Here is a 17,197-nt window from a genome sequence, read left to right on the forward strand (position 1 = left end):
AAAGACGTAACTTTGTGTGAATTAAATAATATGCAGCCATGAATGGACGCATGTTAGAAAGAAAAGTGCTGAATTTAATTCGCTCTCTGTTGTCTATATGCTCATCGTCTCATGAAGTCGGAGTCACGTAGGCTAAAATAATCCGTCAAGTCCTCTCCCAATAAAGACGTAACTTTGCACGAGTTAAATAATATAGCCATGAATGAGCGCATGTTGGAAATAAAAGCGCTGAATTTAATTCTCTCTCTGTTGTATATTTGCTCATCATTAGTCTCGTGAAGCCGCTTTCATATTGCTGTTCACTCACCGGGTTGATGCTCAGGAAATGCTCCAGCACGGCCACCGCATGTAACTTTTAACAAGATTCACTTGTTTAAAACAACCTAAATGGTATTAACATTTACTATATAACCATTATTTCGCTAATAAATATCTAAATAGAAACAACTCTATGGAAATGAATTATTTATTATCTCCACGAGCGATCGCAGTTTGAGTATAGTTCTGTGTAAATGCATAGATAAACTGCGCTGTCAGCAGGCATTTCATAATCTAGAACGACAAAAACATTATTAGTAATTTTGATATAACATGCCAGTTGAGAAATGCAATAAAATACGATGTTTTGTTTGTTATATTTCAATATTCCAGAGAATATTATTCAGTGAATTAACATTATCCAGTGAATTATTCTTCACTCTTTAGCCTATTAAACAGCTTATAATCCTACTAAAACTGTAGTTTAAAAGTTGATATGACTCCTTTCCTTTATTTATTTTCTCCATTTGAAAACATTAGACCTTCTACATTTATTTTGCTTATTGTTAATATTAGTGTTGCTGCTGATGCTTTAAATAAAATGTTTTTTTATTGTTGTAATATGAAGATTAAATTTAACATGAAAGACTGCTAATTTTCGACACTTTTTTTTTTTAAAAGATGACTGAAAGGAGGAAAAACCAAAGTGAAGCATGGACTTACTTCACTCAGTCATTTATTTACTTTATAACAGTAAATAAATATCGGTTCTGCATATCGGTTATCGGGCAGATAAACATGCAAATAATTGGTATTGGTTATAAAATATCAATATCGGTCGATCACTAATCATAACCGACTTCAGGCTAGCATGAGTATTATGCACTTTAAAAAACACTCCCGTTATAATCAGTGAAGCCATCTACACCAGTGTTTCTCAAACCTGGTCCTGGGTGCCCCCCAGCACTGCACATTTTGTGTGTCTCCCTAATCAAACACACCTGAATCAACTCATTAGCTCATTAAAAGAAACTCCAGGACCTGAAATGGGTGTCAGATAAGGGAGACATACAAAATGTGCAGTGTTGGGGGGCACTCAGGACCAGGGTTGAGAAACACTGATCTACACTGTATGATGAATACATTTCTTATGCTTACATTGCACGTACATATGCACATTGTTGTTTATCAGAGAATTTGCGAGTCAGAATTCAGTCGGCGCACGCTGAACAACAAAACTCCGGTGTTTCATCGATGACTCATCTGAACGCCTCTGATTGGCTATTACATTCATAAGCCCAACATAATTGTGTGTGATTGGTTATAACTCGCAACACTGTAAAAACGTGGAAAAATAAATATAATGGAACAAATAAGCCAAAATATGAAATAGATAGTATTACTAGCCTGATATATAATAATTACTAGCCTGAGTAATAATAATAATTATCTTGCTATCGTCAAAGGCATCCTAGCTTATGGCTAGGAACTATAATCTTATTCCGGCGTAATAATCAAGGAACTTTGCTGCCATACCATGGGTGCAGCAGGCGCAATGATATTACGCAGCGCCTGAAAATAGGCTAACTTCCGTTCATATCGGCCTAGAAAATCGCAACTTTCATTTTTCTGTCGGTCTTAGTACACAATGTAACTACAGAAGAGTCAAGTTTTAAATAGGAAAAATATAGAAACTCTTTGGTCATTTTTGAGCGAGATGCTAACAGTCTAATCAGATTCAATGATCTATGCTAAGCTACAGCTAAAAGTGCTACTGCCAGACCCGGAGATCGGCTGAATGGATTCGAAAACGGTAAAACTCAACTGTTTAACTCTAGGGGAGTTGGAAAATGAGCCTATTTTCAAAAATAGTGGAGTGTTCCTTTAATTTGGCCAAAAGTTTCTTAAGCTTTTTTGGAACAGACTTCACATCTGGATAGTGTCCAAGATGCCTTAAAATGCTGTCTACATAGGCAGCTCACTAGGTTTTGGAACAGAAGGAGGGTTTTCTCACAGTGGACATGGGGCAGTTTCATACTCATTCACCTTTCTTCAGTTTTTATCCGTTTGGGAGACTTACCGCGCTGTTTTGTCCTTCCAGATGGAAGCGGAAAAGGTTTCAGTCAGCTCAGAATATGACACTGCTGAAATCAGGAGCAGAGGGGAGGACAATCGGCCACTGATCGCTGCTTTTCCTCCACCTCTGGTGCAGCCCCACCCTTCCCCTAGGTAGTACTCTACCCCCATCAGGCCTCCGTCTGTGTGTGGTACAGTATGTGACCGCCATGACCCAGTCATCCTGTCATGCGACACTAGCTCTCCCTGTGATGTAACCAGGAGCGAGGGCTGCTCTGAGTGGCATGAGTCTTAGATCTTTGTCCGTTACATGACCATCTATTCACTTGAGAATCTGCTGGTTTAATCTAATCTCCGCCTCAAGTGCATTATATGTCTGCATGTCTTAATCATCCTTATTTAATTTTTTTTCCCATAATCAATTGTGTTTGTATTTAATTTGACAAACATTTGTTTGTATTTCCGTCAACCTTATAAATCATTGATTGAGCTGTTCTTTTTCTATAATGAATGAACAGTTACTGACGGTTATGTGTGATTCACTAATGGTTGTTAGTAACTTTTATGCTGCTGGTCTTTGTTTATAATATAATAGCATGTTTTTGTCATACTATGGCCATGTACACACTGCAGGCAAATATGGTTTTCTGTCTGTTCCTGAGTGCTTAATTTGCTAGTTTGCTGGGCTGCAAATTAACACTAATTTAGAAAATCAGTTGATCTGTTGATTATTTCTTCGATTAATCAGATGAAAATCCAAACATAATTAACATTTTTAATTTATTAAGAATTCAGTGTCCTCCACTATTTTCCGAAATGCACTTTATCCATGGAAATGCACTACTTTTACACTAATTTCTTCGATTAATTAGATGAAAATTCAAACATAATATTTTTAATTAATTAATTTGATTTTTATTCATTATTTAAAATTCTGTGTTCTCCACTATTTTCCAGATGTGGTTTGTCCATCGAAATGTACTACTCACTATTATAAAGTAGAATGATTGGTGATATTTTCTGTGCACAGCACACAGACCTGAAAAGTCAATAATCAAATTAGCTGGTTTATTTTTGTTTTCGATTTTATCGATTAGTTGTTGCAGCCCTATAAATTGTCATTTTTTTTGGTTCACAGCCACAAGATGATGTTATTAAGTCAATCATTATGAGTTCAGGAGAGACTTTTGTATTCAGTGCTCAGAGTACTCACTAGTACTCACTGTATTACTCACTAAACAATACTTTTGGAGATTTACTCACATTTTCACACTAGAGCTTTTACTGAAAACCAAAGTTTGGTCTGTTTGAAAAACAGTTTTCCTAATTCAGGTGTGTACTGTTCAATTAAACTCCGGTTGAGCCTCAGAACTCAACAGATTGCTCCATTAAATTAGCTCTTGAACAGTTATTCATGTGACTCTCTTACCTCTACAGATATTAAACCGGTAAATGTGATTTATTAATAGCTAGCACATTTATTTGTAACTGAGATGAAATGACAGCAGCAGCCTGCACAGGTTCTGCTTTTGATTAGACCTGCACATTTCGCTTGAACTGCCTCTTTATTTACAGTTACAGGACACGGTTGAAGTCGTGCAGCATTTAATCTTTCCGCAAGTTCCTGCTAATATTGATTTTTTTTTTTTTAGCAGAACTGCCAAGGTCCATGTAGTAATAGCTAAATCTTTAACCCAGCACATGGTCAAATTCAGATTAACAAGAAACATCATAGAAAAATGGACTGTATTTCTGTGGTCACTGAATGTGTTGGAGATTGTCTGTCATTATAGTTGTGGATTCTAGTAGGACAATTGTCAAGCATCTTTTATTGTAGATGTAGAGCAAAGCGTACATGAACCTAAAGTCCTCATTAATGCATCAGTCAACAAACACATTTGTTTCAAGACTGTGTAGCAATTCTGCAAGGCATGCTGAAGTGAGTCTGGAGGGATTTAATGTTAATATTGGTAGTTTGCATAATGCCTAGTCAGGTTGCCTGAGAGAGATCAAAGAATTGACTTCCTCAGTTCTGGCTGCATGCACTCTTTTTTTCCCTCTTTTGGTTGGTTTTGAGAGCATCTGATTGGGAATCTGATTTGAATAGTCATCTTGGAGCACTCCGGCTGTAATTTAACATGCCGGTCTTTAGCGTCATCTTAGTAATTGAGTATTGAGTTAAGAGAACTGTAATTTCTGTCGATGCCAAGGATGTCTGTGGTTCTGATGAGATGGCATCATTTATCATTCTAATGTATTCATTTTTTGGTAATTCATTGTCTCATTTCAGACCTCTCATCTTTTAAATGTAAAAAATAATGCACTGCATTTATAATTTGAGTTCAGTATTCAAGCTATGTCTTACATTATTGGTATGACCAGATGCCCTGTATTTGAGGCTTTGTTCTGGTGTTACTTAAATACACCCTTTTCTCAAATTTGGTACAAATTGGTGTACTATTACTTGTTTTTGTTTTTTTTTGTTTAAAGCAATAGACACAAATATATGAAAGCTTTTTTCTGCCACTGAATTAAAAAAGGTAATTGCAACTTTTAAATCACACAATTCTGACTTTTTTCATAATTGTGAGTTTGCATCTGCCTTTTAAACCCCTTCAGGTTTCAAGCCCAATTCTGTGCCCTTTTTGTGGAAGTGCTGTTGTTAAATGCAGGACAAATTCTGCATTTTAAAGTTGATGTGTAAAGAGTATCCAGTATGACAAAATATTAAGACATCTAGTCATTGCCCATTACGGACATCAAATCAGTGCAGATATGTTTGTTGGGAACCATTTGGTTTCATCTCTTTCATGTTTTGGTTGACCTCTCTTTTTCTTTTTCCAGTTTACTGAGGCCTACCAGGGCATCGGATGCGTGGACTCCATGTGCTGTTTCTCAGAGGGGCAAAACGCCTGCTCACGGCTGGGCCGGCTGGTGGAGCGAATGATGGGCCGCTGCGACCCCGCTCGGGCCACCAGGTGCGACCTCTCTCTCTCTAGCCTCTGCTGTAAGCACATCTCCTACAAGCTGGAGCACGATGAGCCCGTGGCCCTGGACGAGTGAGGCCCGCCAGTGCACTCAAAGCATTCCCTAATGATTACAACGTAGAATTTAAGACAGAAACGGGTGCATTCATTTGGCTTTAATGTAACAAAGATTAGCTAGAAGTTCAAGCGAGCTTCATCGCCTGGGATGCTCCAGGTATGTACGTATACAAGGAAACGTAGAAAAGTTACTTTGAGTCTGCCCTTTCCAACCCATTGTCTTCGTCTTTCATCGTCTTCACCTTCTTTCGAGATGCGTCCTTCTTTGCTGGTGTCGCTTTCGTGTCTTATCTCTGTGGCAGATAAATGTTCTCTGCTGAAGATCTTGTGCCTCCATACGAGTCCATAATCGCCGAAGCTGTCTCGTCATCCTCGGTCTCAGACAACACACCCAGTTATTAGCAAGGCTAACATGTGTAGCGCCAATTTATGCAAATATTTGCTCGTCGAATGTTGGAATATGTGACTTGATCCATGGAACATCCTGTCATTACGTGTTCTGAGAAGTTGCATCCCTGTTCAAGTGTTTGAATCTGCGTCGTAGTCTTTGCCTTGCGTGTGTGCCTCTCCGTGGAGGGGTTTGTGATGGCATGCGAACGCGTAATCAGCTTTTCGCATAATCGTTTTGACTGTCTGTATCCGCACTTTGGGAAGCAAGGCGCTTCCGAAACTACTCCGCAGTGGTGAGATGAGTACAAGGAGACCTGGTCTCGCTAAATATAAGATTCCTGTTCCAGTATAACGGCTAGAACACTGCCATTGAAGCGCAGGGTACTAGAGGAGACCTCTGCTCTGACTGACCAATGGTAGCCACGGTCAACAGCTACCAACGCTGTGATCGGCTCATTTATCGCAAAGAAAAAACTCAACAAGGGACCACATCGTAATTGCGTGAGACACTGCTAACTGTAGTCTCCAAGAGGATTCTTGAGTTGTTTTTGTTCATCTTTTTTTGTTACGTTAAACTTGAAGCCTTACGGAAGTCGAATCAATCTGTCTAATTGCATGACGGCAGCGTTTCATATTTAGTGTGTTAAGTGGTGGACGAATGCCAGAGAGTGTGTGCGTCCTCCTAGAGTATTACTAGGCACTTTACTACGCTTTATCGCTGTCCGTTTACTGTCTTCGTGTCACTCAAATGAAGCATCTAAACGATTATATGTTGTTGCATTTATCAATGATCTGTACTGCTTTTCTTCCATATGTCTTCAGATCAGTGGTTCTCAGCTGGTGGGTCATGGGCCAAAAATTAGTCACACATTGCTGTTTAAAAAAAACAAACAAAAAAAAAAGGGTCAAAAGATCCTCATATCCTGATCCTATATTAGAGCCAATGGATTTGTGAGCAGCATTCCTACATGTAGGCAACCTAAGGTTGTGTCCCGACTCATAATCCACATCTCGCTTTCTCTCCCACTTTGCTTCCTACCAATTTCCTATGCAGTCGTGTTGCATTAAATAGCAAACATTTATCATAATAATAATAATAATTTAAATATAGCTGCAAGCAGCAGTTAAGGAGCCAAGCACAAAGAAGGAACAATGACTACAACAGTGAGTAGTTAAAGACATTTTTTTATTATTTTAGTCAAAAAATGCAATAAATAAAATCAAGATATACTAGTAATACGATTTAATTGCATATCACTTTTGACCAATAGTTGGCACTGTTATCTACTTATGTTGTTGTCAGTGTGAGGTGACAATGACACATAAAAAGTTTGGTGTCAATATGCCAAAGTTACAGCCTCAGAAGCAGCTTGGCGTCATGCTAACAATCATTTATGCATTACTCGAGAACTATTTGGTCTATCAAAAAGCATTTGATAAATTTTGCCAGCATGGACGGAAGTCAGTTTTGGTAAAAATCAGTCCAAAAGTTTAGGAAGAGTTAGAAAAAGTAGGTTTTCAAAGAAATTCAAATTGGCAGATTGCAAGTATGACCGAATATGGCATAAATGGTATCGATGCTCTTAAGATATCAGGACCATTTTCATTAAAATAGGCAAAATTAATCAAAAGCTATTAGAATTTTCTTTTTTTCATTTCATTATAAGTTTTGACCAGAAGGTGGCGCATTTCTTATATTTTGGTCCTGATGACACATACCAAGTTTTGTGACGATACACTAATGCGTTCATTAAAAAAAGAAAAAATAGCCATTTTTCATATCCCCTGACCAGTAGGTGGTGCTATGCCAAAGCACTGCATGTAGCCTCAGGTGATGCTTATGATGACATGTACCAAGTTTTATTTGAATATGCAAAAATCTCAATTTGTCGTGATCTTCATCAAATTTGTGCGCATGTTGTTTGAGAACGATTTGGTTCATCAAAAAGCTTTTAATAACTTTTTGCCAGAATGATCTAAGCCAATTTTGGTGAAAATCAGACAGACTAGGATGAGCTCGAAAAAGTAGGTTTTTCGCATAATTATAAATTGAAAAATCTTGACCTCTAGAAATTTTTATTTTGATGTCCATTTGAGTCAACATGAGCCAATGTTGGAGCTAAGTTATTAGCATTAAACCATAGCATGTTTATGCCATAAACTGTTTAAGTTGAGACTGTCCTCTATCAGTGCCAAATTTCATAAAAAAAAATTTCCTATCGGCTGCCATAGGCTCGAGCGGAAGAAGAAGAAAACTAACAGATACAATAGGTGTCACCGTACCTTCAGTGCTTAGCCCCTAATAAAACACAAATATAACTTTTGTTGTTGAAGTCAAAGTCTGTGCATCCCATCACACTTTACATTGGTTTGGCACAAAATCATCTGTTGCTTGGTAGAATGAAGTCACATTAGGCAGAAGCCAACATGCCCACATCCTCAAAAAAAAGCAATTTATTAATTTACTTTCACCTTTCTCATTTTTTTATGTACTTAGGGATGATTTTGGTACTTGGTACACTGGGTCATCACATTTGATGGGTCCTAAAGCAAAACCAGTTGAGAACCACTACTTTAGATAATAAAGGAGATTGTTACTATGGTATGAAGCCAGTAAGCCGCATATACATACATTTAACTATATAAATGCAAATACACATTCTGATTTCAACTTTTTACCTCCTCAAGGTCTTAAAACGGTTGTCTTTATCTGCAAAACATGACGATGGTACATTTACATTTGCCCTCTACCAGTCCTTTCTATCCAAAGATAATCGCATTATTGTAGCTATCAATGCATTCTTCATCTTATATAGCATGGATCTATTTATAATATGGCTGCGCTTCAGAGGGATTAGTCCATTGGATGAAGACAATGCCCTCTGGTGTTCAAGAGTAGCAGGTCTGGCGTTTGAGGACTATAGCTTTGGAACGGCTCCGATCCTCAAGGGCTGCTTAATTCCACTCTATTTACAAATATAATATAAATTTTATAGTGAACCTATATACACATATTTTTCTACAAACAATAGATTTACGTTATGTATATTTACTTATATACTGTAAATTATCTTTTTCATATATAGGTACCATGCCCAACATATTCTGGCTTGGAAAAGGTTAATACTTTCATAAGAATGTAGTCTATGTGAATGTCGAGGCTGTGGAAGGATGTTGTGTTTATATTTGTTAATTGTCTTTTAACCATCCACATTAACCCATCTTGTACTAACATGCAACTCATCCATTTCTCCATTGGCTGTGACTCTGACTGTTGCTTGCTGATCTTCATGCACAAAGAGTTCATTAGTTAAAGAGATTTATAAGAAGGGATGCACAGATAAATGAACACTCTTGTGTAAAAAAAGTATACTGGACTTTCGGGAATATACTCTGGTAACCCAGTAATTAATAACCAGTCGCAAGACATTTTACATTATGGAACCTAACAAGATGTATTTCGATATTATATGTTTGACATAATACAAATAATTTAGTCATTTTAAAGTGACAAACCAATTAAAGCCACGAAACGAAGAGTTGTCGCTTCCTGGAGGACGGTGTCATTAAGGCCCATTAAAGGGATAGTTCGGCGAAAAATGTAAACTGTTATCAGTTATTCACCCTTGCAATTCATGTCATTCCAAACCCAAAACCCTGTGGTTCATCTTCAAAACACAAATGAAGATATTCAAACTGCAGAGGTTTTTCCTTCCATTAAAAGACCAAAACTTTGACGCTTCAAAAGAGCTTAACCGTGCTTGTGCCATCTATGAGAAAAAAAACTAATTGATTCTCGCTCATTAAGTAAGCATGTTTAAGCTTCTGTTTACCATATTTGATATACTTGATGTGTCTCTTGGTCAGTTACTTTTTATGCATTGTTCTTTAACTTTTTGTTGTAAAGGCCTTTAAATGGAAGGAGAGAATTCTTTAATAAAACATCTTTGTGTTTCGAAGATGAACGAAAGTCTTATGGGTTTGGAATGACATGCGGGTGGAGTAATTAATGACAGAATTTTCATTTCTAGGCGATCTATCCCTTTAAGGATATTTTATCAAATATAGTAAGACTTAATGGCCAATAGTTATTTATTTGTCATAAATTCACTGTTTTATCTGCAAAACAAATGTTCACAATTAGTCGTTGACCAATTTTTCATGTTTCTTAATGGTTGATGCATGGATATAATCATAATACCAGTTAAAGATTTACATAACAGTTGTTTTACTTTAGCTTGATATTTATCAAAATGCTAGCACTAAAAACTGAAACATTGTGCATCCCTAGTATTCAGGTCGTGCACTGGCCAGGAACGTCCCTCTCTGCACCCTATATAGCTTTGAATTGAAATCTCCAAACTGTCCACACTGTCCCCCTCACTGTTCGCACTTTCCTTGATCCTTCCAGATCTTGGAGCGACTCGGACACCTTCTTCTCCAACGACCGGAGCATCCTGACGCTCTCACCCATGGAGGTCTCTCATTGTTAATGCACCAGCCCGAAAAGGATCAGCTCGTAGAGTCTGGAGACGCCTGCCCTTTACCCTTTACCCTTTACCCCATCCCCCTGCCCTTGTCCAGTCACCAGCCAGACTGTCACACTTTAAAAGCTCTGAGTATCACATCATATGTGATCCGCAACAAGGGACAGGCAGTGGCTCCTGCAAAAACCAAAGGATTTGTGTGTCTTGAGTTTCCGCTGCTAGTAAATCCACGGAACTGTACGCGAAGGGCCGCCATCTTTCCTGAGGAAAACGAGGGGGTCTGTTTGAAGCCATATTTCCCTCTTTTAATTGCCTGATTTTCAAGGTATTAAATGTGAGCGCCGTGTAGCGCTAGCTCACAAACCTGTAGCCTCCTACCCTAAGATGCCTACCTGTACACACAGCCTGAGTTGTGGTTCGTACAGACAATCATGATGCAAGAATGTCACGATAAGAGTTCTTGATGGAAAACTTGCATATCCTTGAACTCGATCACTTTAACCTCCATCAGTCATGTGCCTGCATATTATTTCTCGTACATGCTATGTTGTCATCTCTAACCATTGTCACCGGTTAATTTATCATTGTTGCCGTGTTCCTTGTTTTTCTGCTTGTGTTGCTAACCACTCGTCAAAGCTGTATGATTTTTTATTTTTCGTTTGCGTGTGTATGCGTGCGTGTATTTAATCGCATACTAGGGCATAGTCGAAGGAAAAGGTATGAAATTCATCCTACATGGGCCGTGGGTTATTGTAAGGCCAGAGCATTGAGACAACCGTTTTAAACTTGCTTAGATCAACTATATTGAAGTTTATGATATCAGACTGCATGCTGCACTTGGGTCAATCTGTCTCAATAACCCTGTAACAGAGGCCTAAGTCAACTGGACCTAAATGCTCCCGATTTGAGGAGTCTAGTCTTGGGATTTGTCTTTATTTTTGCTGCAAAGGCTGTGACGCCCTGGATCTCACAGGTATCGGCTGAAATCTGGTGCCGTGACCCGGGTGGCAGTTGGGAGTCAGATTTTATGATGGAGTATGGTTACGTTTTGAATTGTGGATTACTCTATTTTGGTACTTCTTCTCTGTAGTCTTTATTTGTATATCACTTTTTTCATGTCAATGTTCAAACCCAAAATGACTCCTGACCGCTGATCATTACTATTTCAGATCTTGTGTTGAAATCCAACGGCGGAAATGTTTTGCTATATAATGTATTTTCTTGGATTATATAGCAACGCAGTATGCCACTTGTTACTCAGAGACATTAGCAATAAGACTCAATCTAGACTGGAAATACCTGATCTAGCTTTGATGTCAGTCATCCATGTTGCTTTTTTGTGTAAACATGTTCTTCTAATTGTACTCTCCTTACAGTGAACATGTTTAATTGCCGATGTTTATGAAAGTTCTATTTACAGAATAAATACCTTTATAAAACCCAGTGTTTTATGATTATTAGTATTCCATATTTCAGATTTTTGTACAGTTTTACAATGCAGTAGACTTGCTTTTATAAAATTGTGTGTGTGTGTAAATATAAAATACGATTTCAGTGTTTCTACTTTCAAATGTCATGTTTAATTCAATGTGTTACTTGCCATTTACTTGTAACTTTTTTCCAAAGTAAATCCCACACAAACTTTTTTTTTTCCCAGTATAATTGTGAACTATATTAACCAGTGGCAGAAGTAATGGTGTGTGGTCAGCACTAATAGCCTCATGGGTAGCGCACCAACATACGACGCCGTTGCGCTTCGGGAGTCCCGGTTCACAGGCCTTTGCCGATCCCATCCCCCTCTCTCTCACCCACTTCACTTCCTGCCTCATATTCTGTCCTATCCTAATAAAAAGGCAAAAACACCAAAAATAAATTAAAATGAAAGAAATCACATTATCACTCTAGATTAATTGTGGGATGTTTTTCGCGTCACTCGCATGGATAAAAACATTGCTTATGCTCTCCATTTTCTGATACAAACTGGACTTGTGAATAAGCTCTTCTCTGATTGGCTTGTGCGACAACATAACATATGCGAATTTCCCGCTCAAGTTAAAATTTTTAAACTTGCGCGGAAGACGTGATTGAGGCAATTATTGCGCGTTCGTGGTAATCACATTGCCCAATTTGCGTCACCCGGTGCAAATTTGTACCAATTCACGTTTTTGCATTGACTTGTAGGTAATCTTCTTGTGCAAATAATTTAATTATTTTTGGTGTGCACTCACCATAAGATTCAAGAGATATCACTGTGCTAAGCATTTTTTTTTTCTTTTTTCTTCAAGTGCGACTCTGGCAGCACAAATGTTTGCAACTACTCTTTAAACACACTTGTACAGTAGGCACAAAGTGATTACAGTTTTCTCTGCATACTTCAGTGGTTTGGTTTTGTTGGAATGCAAATACTTGCAAATTTGTTTAATGGAAGAGTCCACAGTCATCCAGTGGTTAACCCGGAAAATCATCCAAGCATTTCAGATGGTGGACATTCAGGAAAATGGGGCCAACGAACCCATCTTTATCTTCCAAACAATGACGTCATGGTACAAAATAACCCCAGGGACTGAATGTTCCAGGTGACAGCAAATACAAACTCTCAATATGGAAAAGAACCATTTACTCAGATAAACAAGAACGTTTCTAACTTTCATTTCAGAGGAAACTGCAAAACTAGAAGAATTTTGAGTCGTGCTTTCTTAAAATATTTTAATGAGTAGTGACTTTCCAATCAATTTCTGATAGCAGTTTTAAACTGGCCCTGAACCATCTTACTGTTCTTATATATAATAAAACACTTTGCATATTAAGTTCTTACATGTATGTACTTGGACAATATGACAACATAAGAACACTACCATGTCATTAAACTTGTGTCCAGTGTGTATTAGGGTTGGGTATTGCCAACTAACCAACACTGACCTATGATTTGGGATGCACCGGTCCAGTTCTTGCATACTTTAGGTACAGGACTTGAGCCTGAATTACCTTTTAAGTAGTGCCTGTCATGGGTGCAACAGCACCACCCTGTGCACTGGAGATGCCAGGTGTATAATAATATACATAATATAAATATAAAATTATAAATAATATAATACAGCATCTACTCTGGGTGACATTTCTTCATGAGATTCCCTCATCCACTCCGCAGGCCTTGCAGTGTAAAATCTATTTAAGGATTGTTATGCTGACATCCTTCTTCACTATGATCAATCGCTGCTCATTAGTGCTCATATATAATGCAGATGAACTGTTTCTATTTCAAGAGAATAATCTTGTAGTTTTCATATGTTGAAGAATGACTGTTTGAGCCATCTATTAATGAGCGTAAGCATTCATAATACTCATGTTGAAGTTTTAGTCGAGTCTGATCAAAGCAATTATTACAGGATGCTAATGACCCCTGACCTTTACAAAATCTTCTAATTGATTTGAATATATTGCTAAAGCACTGAATAAATCTTGAAAATGTAAAAGCAATTTAAAGGGTGATTTCATGCAAACTCGAATGAGATTTGAGGTATTGAGGAGGGAAAAAATTAGCATATTACATATAATTTTCAAACTATTCCTTTAGCAAAATGAAGAAATGAGGCCTTCAATACTTAGCTCATTATCTGAAGCTTTTCTGCATGGTTCACTTTAGAGCCATCTGGTGATCATGAAGGTGAAGCACGTGTCCTGTGTTCCATTACAACAATCGTAATTCAATGGATTTTAAAGCGATAAAAGTGATCAAAGTTATAATGTCATTTATATGTTACTAAAGTACTTGAGCCTGAATACTGAATTACTGTCGTCCCCGAGCTGCAGTGTCAGGTTCCTGCAGTGCAGGACATTGACTCGTCTCCGGTTACTGGAGGCAAACGGAGAGAACATGTCTGCAACAGGAAGCTTAGGTTAACATCCCAAACAAGCTTCATGTGCCAAAACACACACTGTACCATCAATGAACACCAAAACTCAGCAGACTAAAGTTTGGACACACCTGAATTTGTTTCTCCTGATCTTAAAAACCTTTTTATCTTAAGATCGGTAGAAATCGCATTCCAGGATTCTGTATTCCCCACTCAGTTGAAATGGCATTCCGGAGTTGTGGGGGACGAAAGCCTAGGACAGTGGTTCCCAACCCTGGTCCTGGAGGCACCCCAACACTGCATGTTTTGCATGTGTCCTTAATCGAACACACCTGATTCAAGTCATCAGCTCATTAATAGAGACTTCAAGACCTGAAAGTGGTGTGTCAGAGAAAGGAGACATGCAAAATGTACAGTGTTGGGGTGCCTCCAGGACCAGTGTCGGGAACCACTGGCCTAGGGTATGGCAAAGAACAACCGGAGTATGGTGGGGAGCAGGTCCGTCTGTAGCTGACGCGGGACCCGGTGCGAGGTAGGGAGCGGGGCGGGGTGGATTGTTGTCCCCCTTGGTCCTTTCGCCGCAGGGCCCTCAAGCACAGGGCCCAGTGCGACTGCACCAGTTGCACCCCCCTAGTGACGGCTCTGGTGGGGAGGCAAGGGTATGGCAACTGCCATACAGAAACACCACCCCTGTGCACGAAGTGGTCATGAAGCAGGCCAAGGGTGCTTTTCAAGTTTAATTTGTGCATCCTCGATCCTTTCCTTTCATCTTAGCTCCACCCCCGTTAGAATATGAGGGAAGGATGCAAGGAAAGAAAATGAGGACAGAGGAATCAAAGAAACGTTTATTTGTACATTGAAGGGACGCTTGAGTGATCAAGAATATTACAAAGCGTTATCTGCTGCGCTAAAGCGATCTGCCCTTATGTTGTTAAAGTTTGTTATTTAAGACATAATAAATATTAATAAAGCAAGATGCCCTGTTGAAATATGACATGTATGAGTTATTTAATCTGCAAAGGTCAAATATAAATTAAAAGTATTACGACGATGTGAAGGGGGAGGAGAATTTATGTGCATCAGGTTTTTCGACGAAAAAGACTTCCGCACAGGATACACCTGTGTATCCTTGCTCATAGCTCCTCTGGAAGCCTCCTCACTCAATTATCTAAACACGGTGCAATTAGATAATTGAGATCCAGGTCACAGGACGGAGGAGCGAGGAAACAAGGAGGGATATTGAGAACCATCCCAAAGTCGGTGCTACAAAAGTCCTGATCCTAGGCCAGAGAGGCCGCCCCAGAAATGCTTAGCAATCTCTCACTGCACACACCTCTCGAATTTTGGTGGCCGATGTGCCCTGTAACGGATCTCCCTTTCTATGTGCAGCTTGCCTTGATGTTCCAGTGGACCAGAGGAGCTTCTACAGGCACCTGACCTCCTACCTGGCCACCATCTATGGACACCGTGGCAGGGTGTTTCAAAATACAACGAAAGGTGGAGAGCACTGAAAAAAGCTCCTCTGGGTCACTTATGTCATCAACATGAGTGTTTTTCTTTTACCCTACAAAACTCTCCCCAAATACCTGCGCTGCTATTTCCCAGAAAATTGTGGCCTAATTGTTGGAGTCAGATGCAGGTTCGAGTCTCAGCACTGGTAGGAGTTGTAGGTGGGTGGAAAGAATTAACAGTTCTCTCCTCTACCCTCAATACCAAGGCACCAAACCCCCTGTTCACCTTCATATTCAAGAAGGTCAGGCAAAAAAATAACTGTGTCCATGCCCTTTCACTGCGTGTCTTTAGTAAATCCTGACAGTAATATTTTAACGCCAAAAGACGGTTTGCGCTGGCACAAGCTGTTAGTAAATCTGGCCCTTTATGTTGCTTTCTTTTTGTTGTACGCCATGTGAATCTCTGACATCAAAATATTTATTTGAGCAGCTCAGAAGAATCCATTTCAGTAATAAAGGGAAATTAATCCCCTTGTAGCCCACCTACCACAGCCCTGCACCTAGAGCAGGCGTGGCGAACGTCAGTCCTGGAGAGCCGCAGCCCTGTAGAGTTTTGCTTCAAACCTAATCAAACACACCTGAACAAGCTAATCAAGGCCTGAAGGGTTACTAGGAAGCTATAGGCAGGTGAGTTTTAATTAGGGTTGGAGCTGAACTCTGCAGGGCTGCGGCTCTCCAGGACTAGAGTTCGCCACCCCTGACCTAGAGCGTTATTCACAGTCTGATCTTGGAGCTTTGGCTTTGCTTTTGTCGCTACTCACTGGGGATTTGTTTCAAAAATGTGTAAACAAATCCCTGTGCACCCTACCCACCACCGTATTTGTGAGTTGCCATTGGGGTTTCAATTCGCCTTTGTCACTTAAAATCGTAACTTGATTAAAAATCGAGATTTGTTTCAAAAAATAAACTGAAACGACAACTGAAACGTTCATGTTTTCGGTCACCATTTGACAGGGTTAAATGCAATGTGAAAAGCCCTACTGAAGTCTTCGGGGCAACTTCATTCTTTATTGAAAGTAATACCAAAATCTAATTTTATAAATAAGAATACCATTTATCATCACAGAACTACCTTAGAGCTTGTGGAAAATCAGTTTTGGAAAGATGTTGTGTTGTTCACTTTGTCTGTGAAGAATGGTTTTGCTTCCAGAATCACTTCAGTTTTAGCCTGATAAATGTGTGCGGTATTAAATCTTGTGGGTACAGTACTAACAACATTGTTTAATTCTAAAATTTATAGAGTATGAACAGCTGGCACATCAGTCCTAGGGCCTCATTTATAAAATGCGTACACACAGATTTGATCTTAGTGCGTACGCTTAAATCCACGGCAATGCTCATATTTGTAAAAACTGGCTTTGATGTGGAAATGTGCTTAGCGTCACGTCAGGGTCTGAGCGGACGTACGTACTTTTTCTTGTCGGAGTACTGCAGGTTTTTGGAAATGTAAGCTGTTCTTGCAGCACACTGTTCTAAATTAAAGAATTTGGACGATGACTGGTGATCTTTTATATGTTAATGGCTTTAATTAGGAGTTGTTTACAAGACAGAGAGCTGAAACCATTCAGTTGCATGCA

At 39.1% G+C, this 17,197-nt stretch overlaps 1 protein-coding gene across 5 annotated transcripts in view; it reads left to right on the forward strand.

Annotated features, from left to right (window-relative positions):
* Positions 1-11,694, forward strand: part of atp11b (ATPase phospholipid transporting 11B) — an 83,399-nt gene extending 71,705 nt beyond the window's left edge. For 3 of the 5 annotated variants that reach the window (XM_016252443.1, XM_016252440.1, XM_016252441.1), the window contains 2 exons: positions 5,179-5,312; positions 10,180-10,341. In XM_016252443.1, coding sequence (XP_016107929.1) covers positions 5,179-5,312; positions 10,180-10,261 — 216 coding nt within the window. In that variant the 3' untranslated portion in view covers positions 10,262-10,341. Of the gene's footprint in view, positions 1-2,359; positions 2,743-5,178; positions 5,313-10,179 lie in introns of those variants that run through there. The other 2 variants (XM_016252439.1, XM_016252442.1) reach the window with 2 other exon arrangements.
* Positions 11,695-17,197: the final 5,503 nt, after the last annotated feature.

Source organism: Sinocyclocheilus grahami, unplaced genomic scaffold (assembly GCF_001515645.1).
Source record: "Sinocyclocheilus grahami isolate Dianchi unplaced genomic scaffold, SAMN03320097.WGS_v1.1 scaffold1108.1, whole genome shotgun sequence".
In the NCBI taxonomy this organism is placed as follows: Eukaryota; Metazoa; Chordata; class Actinopteri; order Cypriniformes; family Cyprinidae; genus Sinocyclocheilus; species Sinocyclocheilus grahami.